Source organism: Echeneis naucrates, chromosome 14 (genome assembly GCF_900963305.1).
Source record: "Echeneis naucrates chromosome 14, fEcheNa1.1, whole genome shotgun sequence".
NCBI classification, from domain to species: domain Eukaryota; kingdom Metazoa; phylum Chordata; class Actinopteri; order Carangiformes; family Echeneidae; genus Echeneis; species Echeneis naucrates.
Window position 1 is genome coordinate 6,527,456 of NC_042524.1, and position 7,527 is coordinate 6,534,982.

At 42.2% G+C, this 7,527-nt stretch overlaps 1 protein-coding gene across 1 annotated transcript; it reads right to left on the reverse strand.

The window, feature by feature from the left end:
* Positions 1-497: 497 nt before the first annotated feature.
* adrb2b (adrenoceptor beta 2, surface b) lies at positions 498-6,929 on the reverse strand. Its single transcript, XM_029519004.1, has 4 exons — positions 6,707-6,929; positions 3,900-4,056; positions 3,510-3,801; positions 498-2,852 (listed from the first exon to the last, which is right to left on the reverse strand). Exons 2-4 carry the CDS (start codon positions 4,051-4,053, stop codon positions 1,853-1,855), a joined length of 1,446 nt encoding a protein of 481 aa, XP_029374864.1. The 5' UTR covers positions 4,054-4,056; positions 6,707-6,929; the 3' UTR covers positions 498-1,852.
* Between the last annotated feature and the right edge of the window lie 598 nt (positions 6,930-7,527).

Here is a 7,527-nt window from a genome sequence, read left to right on the forward strand (position 1 = left end):
CCAAGTAGAAAATAAAAACAAGGTTGGTTAATCTCGATCTCATTCCTGTTTCAGTAGATCACAAATACTCAGTTTCAAGTTTTAAAATCCACGAGCAGTAATCTCAATAATCATATGTACACAAAAAATACCAACGGGCAGAAACATGCATTAAACTTTAAAGAAAACAATCGCCAATTATTGACCGTCAGTTTTTTTTTTTTTGTTTGTTGGTTTGTAGACACAAATTAATGATCTTTACATGTAGCGGCAGGGCAGAGGAGGGTATGTTCAAAATGTAATTGGAGTATAATCTAAACCAAAAACATTTCCTTTAAGTTTATGACTCAAGTAAACTAAAAATATGTGTGATCTGATTGCTATGATTTCACAGAGTGTAGCACAAAATGTTATGAGTTCCAGATGCATAAAAAGTGAATGGAAAATTATGTCCCCTGCTCTGTCTGACAGATTTCAACCATCTCACTATTAAAAAAAAAAAAAAAAAAAACCCAAAAAAACAGCAAATGTGTTATGAAAGAGAGAGTGGGAGAAGTGATAAGTGGGCAGTTATGATAGTCACAAGTTTGGGACTTAATCTGAATCACAAATATACACCAGTAAATTGGTTTGAACCAGCTCTGAGGTTTATCTGGAAGGAATGAAAAACAGGCACATACTGTGATAGTCTGAGGTTGTTTATTATAATCCTAACGTGTCCCGCTGTTTCAAATAAGACTTCAGACTGCTGCCGGGCAGAGAAAATGTTATCTCTCCTTGGAGTCTTTTGGTGTGCAGCTAAAGTGAGTGTTGTTGGCAGACAAAGCTGCACTTTAAACGTGTTACTGAATTCCTGTTTGTGCTTGCGGCTTTATGTGGCAGCTTGGCCAAAGGCAGGCTTCATTAACAAATACTTAAGGACCGCAGCCGGATTATATATGAATCTCTTGGGATTTCACTATGGATGGTGGGAACATGAGTTTCCGGGTTAGTATAACATGATGTTTCTGTATTATTTTTATTTATTTATTTTCTTTTACAAATCTGATCAAATCAAATCTGCATAGTCTTGATGAAGCATATTATTTGAGGTTTCGATTGAGAGTAACTAATAGTGATGCTTATTAAGGTTCTTAGAAAATGCAGAAAACCATGTTTTCAGTGGCCAATGAGCTACATTATGAATTATATGCAGCGTTAAAAGTAAAAATCTAATTGAAGCCACAATGCTGCTTTTTCTCTGCGCTGAGTAGTTGGTGCTGCAACGTTTCCACCGAACTGAACATTCGCCTCTTCATCAAACGACTGCTTTGATAAAGGAGCATTTTGGAATGCGTGCAACATTTTAATCTTATTTATTGTTTAGCAGTTCACTTATTTACTGTGATGCGCCGTTATAGCACATTTGTCCTTAAATAATTTACTCACATTCAGCCTCAGTAGCAGATCATGTGCAGTCCATTACTGTCAGCTGTCAGGTGCAAACAAGGCGTGGACGAAACAACAGAAACGTTCTCCAATAATAAACCAGTTGTACCAGTTTGATGAAGCTACTGATGTTGGGTTTATGTCACATTTCTGCGAATAAATCTGTGTATTATGGCTTTTGTAACTTTTAAAGTGGCACTTGTTGCCAATTTTTGCATCGTATTGTTGCGTCGATTCACTGACTCTCATTAAGTTGCACTGTAATGCCTAATGAGATTTCTGACAACTGATGCATTCTGCTAAACTTGGTGTGCTTGTGTCGCTGATGCTGTTGTGATCTGGCGCAGCAAAGAGGAACAGCAGACAAGTTAAACTCAGTAACGTCGATTGTAAGCTTCATCAAATTGGTGTTCATTGCACAGTGTAAAACCTAATTCCTATTTTGTCAAACAACGGAGGCCATATTTTCCTTACAGCTGCCGTTAGCTGAGCTGTTGGCCGACCAGTTTGCCAAAGAGCCTGGAGCTACTTCTAAAACCTGCTCACAGCAAAATGTTGGGGGAGCCAGAGTGAGCGGGCTATCTCGGACAGTGCTCTCCAGATTGCCCTCCCATTTTGACCTCTGCTGATCATCCACCCCCTTGACGCCCCTCGGGTCCGAGTCCCCATCTATGTTACTTTGGGACTTGAAGTCTCTCTCTTTGCACCACCCCCATCCACTCCTCCCTCTCCAGCCTCTCCCTTTGCCCCTGAAGCAGAGTATTTCCTGAAAGGCGTGTCTAAAGTCGGGGCTGCGGCAGTAGATGAGGGGGTTAAAGGCTGAGTTCGAGTATCCGAGCCAGTTAAGGAGTCTGAAGAGCAACTTATTGTCATCCATTTGAATGCAGTTCATGAGGATGTTGAGGATGAAAAAGGGCAGCCAACACAGTGTGAATGTTCCCATGATGATCCCCAGAGTTTTTACAGCCTTGTGCTCTTTAAGACAAAACTTCTGACGCTTTGTAGCAGAATGTTTTCCTTCGCCCTTTTCAGTCCTCACTCCCATTTTCTGCATGTTTAGTCTCTCCTCTCCTGCTTGCTCTCCCACCTCAGTTCCTGTCCTGTGCTTATTCATCGCAGGACTCTCGTCGGGATAAGGCAGCTGTGCAGTGTAATGTAAGTTATACAAGTGCTTCTCCCTTCCTCTGATCTTCTCAAGCTGTTTCTGCGCCTCCTGGAACACGCGGCTGTACAAAAAAATCATCACCACGAGTGGCAGGTAGAAAGACACAATAGAGGAGGACACGGCGTATGCAACGTTGGTGTTGAAGTCGCAGCAGTACACGTCTTGCAAGCACCTCTGAGCTTCTTTGTCACTTGACACCCACAGCTTCAGATGGATGGGCAGGAAAGAGATGAGGGAGGCCACTAACCACACCGCAAGGATCACAGCGAAGGCACGGCCCCTGTCAGGCAGAGAGATAATGTTCACACTGAGAAATACATAAATGGATAATAGCTACTTTAACAGGGACATTAGTTTTTCTCTGACTTGCTGTTGTGCTGTCAAGCTGTGTTGATGATTGTTTGCAGCTCTGGTCGAGGTAAGTTGCACCACAGTGGGTTATACTGAGAAGACTGCTCCAGTCATAAATATGTACAGGTTTGCATTTGACAGCACGGTGCAGCTCTGGTCATTATTTACTCAGTTCTATTTTGTTTTTATACACTTATCTCTTCTGTTTGGTCTTTCTTTTTTTCTTTTTTCTTTTTTTTAATTTGCACTACAGATGCCGGTTACGAAAAGGTCTCATTCTATTGTTCATGCAAATGCAATGAAATGATGAGGAAATCCTGATTCTTGAATCTGCCCAAAATGCGGTGTCTTTGATAGATGAGAGATGTTTGATAGGGATGTTTTGCACAAGTAGAGAGTGGAGCTGCATTATTCCTCCCTCTATGACTCTCTGCTAATTTCCCTGCTCAATGTTGTTATATTAGATGTATTCATTCAACATCCCAGGTCAGAGGTTTCTAAATGTGATTTTAATTATCTGTTCATTAAAAATCGTTTTTGATTCTGAATCAACACCACACCAAAATGTCAGCCCCTTGGATCATACCTGGTGAGAAGCATCGGGTATCGGAGGGGTGAGGTGATGGCGAGGTAGCGGTCCATAGCAATCACACACAGTGTTTCGATACTGGCCGTCACACACAGCACATCAGTTGCTGTCCAGAACTCGCACATGAAGCCTCCAAACCGCCACGTCTTCAAGAGGATGTAGCTGGAGCCAAAAGGCACCACGACCATGCCCATGATGAGGTCGGCAACAGCCAGAGAGGCGATGAAGAGGTTGGTGACTGTTTGGAGCCGTTGGAACCGAAGGACGGCTGTAATCACCAGGATGTTACCTTGACCAGGGAAGAGATGCTGTGAGAGTAATCTAACTTAGACAGACATTTGAGAGTCCTTTAAATCATCAAAAAAAAAAAAAAAGTTTTGAACTCACCAAACACTATGGCCAGAACCAGGGCAGCCATTGCCATGCCCATTATCACTTGCTCACTGTACTCGGTGGAGTTGGCTGTCAAATCAGAGGCCAGTGAGAAGTTGCTGTCTTGTGTTTGGTTAGCCAGCGCAGGCACAGTAGTCACAGATGCCATGATCTATAGTCACACAGAACAACGCAGCATCCTTCAATATGTATCCTGACAATTTAAGATGACTTGCATGTTCTTAAAATCACTGAAATTTGAAGCAGTCAAGCAAGCGAGATAGACAGGACGGCACCTCTGTTTGAGTTGGGTGGTTTGTGTTAAGTGCTTTTGCTTGTTTGCTGATGGATTATACTGTTTGCACTCTGGGATTTTGGTCAGTATGGTGTGTGCTGAGGAGTCTAACTGCTGGGGCCCTTTGACGATTCAATCCTTTCTTTACTCCCTCACTGATTCAGGCGGGCTGCATCATTGAGTCAGTTTTGTCAATGGACACTCATCCATATGTTGGGAGAGCACTCAGCTCAGCGGCGTTTGCATATTGCCAGAGGAAGGGTAGCTCCTACATGTTTTAAATGCCCCACCTATGTCTTTTGGTTTGTGTATACAGACCATACGCGTGTGTGCTTCTGACACTCATAACATGAAACTTCCCATGACATGCAGCTGAGGAAATGCAATGTGTCTCTTTATATGAGTTCATAGATGGTTTTCTTTAAGCCAAAGAATGTCAACCAGCATCTAATTTTCAACTTTGTCAGGCAGCTGGCTGAAATTTGTGGTGTCATGGCACAGAGAGAAACATTGTGTACTTTCACACAGGCATAAATAATAACGTCTGCAGGAGGACAGCAGCAGTAACATTGCCAAAGCAAGACCAGGTAGTAGTAGGCACTAGGTAGTCTGTGTAAACTGTTTTAAATATACCAACATACACTACCAGTCAAAGGTTTGGACGCACTTTCTCATTCAAATAAACAGGAAAGCGTGCCCAAACTTTTGACTGCCGCCCCATAATATTCTAAAATATTGATATTGTGCATTTTTAATCGCTCAGTTATACTTAATCATCACACTAAATATCGTGTATGAAAAGGGGACATAAACTTTCATGCAGGAGAGGTTGACAGAATTGTTTTACTGCTGTTTTACCGCTGACTGGTCCTTGTGTGACGGTCAGGAGATGCAGTGAGATGTGGTTTTGGATCAAAACTGGTCCCAAGTATAAGTGAGCTTGTGTCACTTATGTTTGCTACATAAGTGGGAGCTTGTTTCTTTTTGCTCTGTTTTCGTGCACACAGTAAAGGAGAACAGCATGTTCAAATGTGGGTGGACTTTATTCCAACACAGCCCAAACACACACAACGCATATTAACGCCAATTGTAAATAGGTGCATTGATTCACAAGTGTTTACGCAGTTCTCCTGCGGTCAGTGAGCAAAGTGTTGAATTTCTGGATGCATGTCAAATTGCCAGGGGTGGGCCATGATGACAATCGCCTCACAAAAACAGCCCTGCAGTGGCGTTACGATGCTGTTGCAAGGCGGGACGTGTTAATTATTATTTCGTGATGGAGGCGAGGAAGCTTATTGCTGTCATTGTGGTCCCACAACGAATTTTAGTTTGGCATATTGTTTCATACGCGTCAGTATTTGTCGTCATCCGCATCTCCAAGTCAAAATACTGACATTCATAGAATATGGAGGTGCCATTGTGTGGGTTAACTGACGGCTCCACTGAAAATCTAAAATCACTTTTTCATCTCTGAAGCATAGAAGGTCGTGCAGTGTCTCTCAGGTCATCACGCACGTGGCCTTTTATTCGTGCTTCTAATTGTCAGTGCACTTGTTGCTGTCCTGAGGAGCACTGAAGCTGACCCTGTAAGCTTTTACATTGATGGACCTTTGATGGCATCTTAAGATTATTAACTGCCCCCGCTGATCAGATCAATACTCTGGGTGGCTACCTCCACCGACACATAGCCAAGCTTACGAAAGAGGCTCTGCTCCCCCCCCGAGCTGTTTGAACAGTCACACACACAAAGAAATGTGACCGTCTCTCTCAGGCCAAGAATCAAACACAAAAGATTTACAGAGACATAAATAGCCCGATATTTAAGCAGAGGCAGCTTGGTGCTGGCCATTATACTGAGCACTTAGATACACAAAAAATACCCACAATAGTCCACGCACATCCGCAAACACACAGACACAAATGCATGTGCAAACACAAAAACACACAGAAACACCCTGCTTTTGCAGCACCTAGTGGAATAAACTGATGACAGAGGACCTAACTGTGAGGAAAATACATGTTTTCATACACTTTTTGGAAAGCACAAACAGTTTAGAAAACTATATACTATCCAGACAAATATGTGTGAAAGGGTAAAAGCTAGTTCGGATTTACTGAAGAGGAGAAATGTAGATTTATTAATCCGATTCGTTTCTGTTCAATATTCAGATTTAAAGGAAAGAATCATTTTAAATGTTGAGTTTAAACAACAGCTAATATGTAAATTCAGCTCGTATGTTAGAGATTCAACTTCATCATTAGCTCTGTTCTGACTTCATTCAAAGCTTTTAAATACTCTCGTGCAATGTTAAAAAATATTTTTACAGTGAGAAAATAACACAATGGGTTGGAAAAATATTTGCCCGTGAGATGCAATTCAGCATGTAGCATGTAATGTAAATGGCATAGATGTAATTTAAGACTGAATTCCAGTATATACATACGTGTGTGTGTGTGTGTGTGTGTGTGTGTCGGTACAGTAGCAATGCAACATGTGACTGTAGACCTGTGGAGTTTCCTGTCCTACCTCCAGGCTCCGTCCTGTGCTTTACAACCGGGTGATTAGATAATCCAGAGGCTGTTAAATCCACAACACGAAGTATCATCATAATGTGTGTGTCTGCAGCATCCACACTCTGTTCCTCTTGCTGTTATGAACGCCTAGTTTTGTGTGTGACACACTCAGACACACAGCCACTCATTCTTTCCTTCCTGTCCAAACTCATGTATCAACATACGTTTGCAGCTCTCAGCCACACTTGCCCTTTTCAAGCAGCTGAGCCTGTCACCCTTTTTTATAAGCAAGCCCTGATGACATCATAGCAGAACAGTAGCCAATCAGACTGCAGGGATCGGCTTTTAGTGTATATTTCGGTTCCTTGGCGCACTGAGAGCTTGACAGCCTCTGGCAAACGTTAGATTTTGAACTTTCCTATATTCAGGGAATGTTTTCAAAACTCTTTTTCAGCACCACCCGAGTTCACATTCACACCTTTGAGCTGCAAAATAAAACCACTCTTCTGTTTTTAGCTGCTTGGCAGCTGCTCCAAAGTAGCTGAGTAGTTTAACACAAGTCTTCAACCTGAAGAATCTACTACACTCTTCTTTTAATACATAGTGTACTGCAGAACTCATTCCATGTTGTATCTTAGAGGAGCTCAGTCGTTCACCATAGTTTACTAAAGTCCTGCATTATTGCATGGCATCAATATTGTGTGACTTCGTATTTGATAAGACAGCAGACTGAGACAGGTACTAAACTGAGTCCCTCTGACCAGCCTGGTGATAGCTGCTTTGTTTACACAGATTATTGACTATCACACTGGTGTGATTTCACTTCTTAAAAGC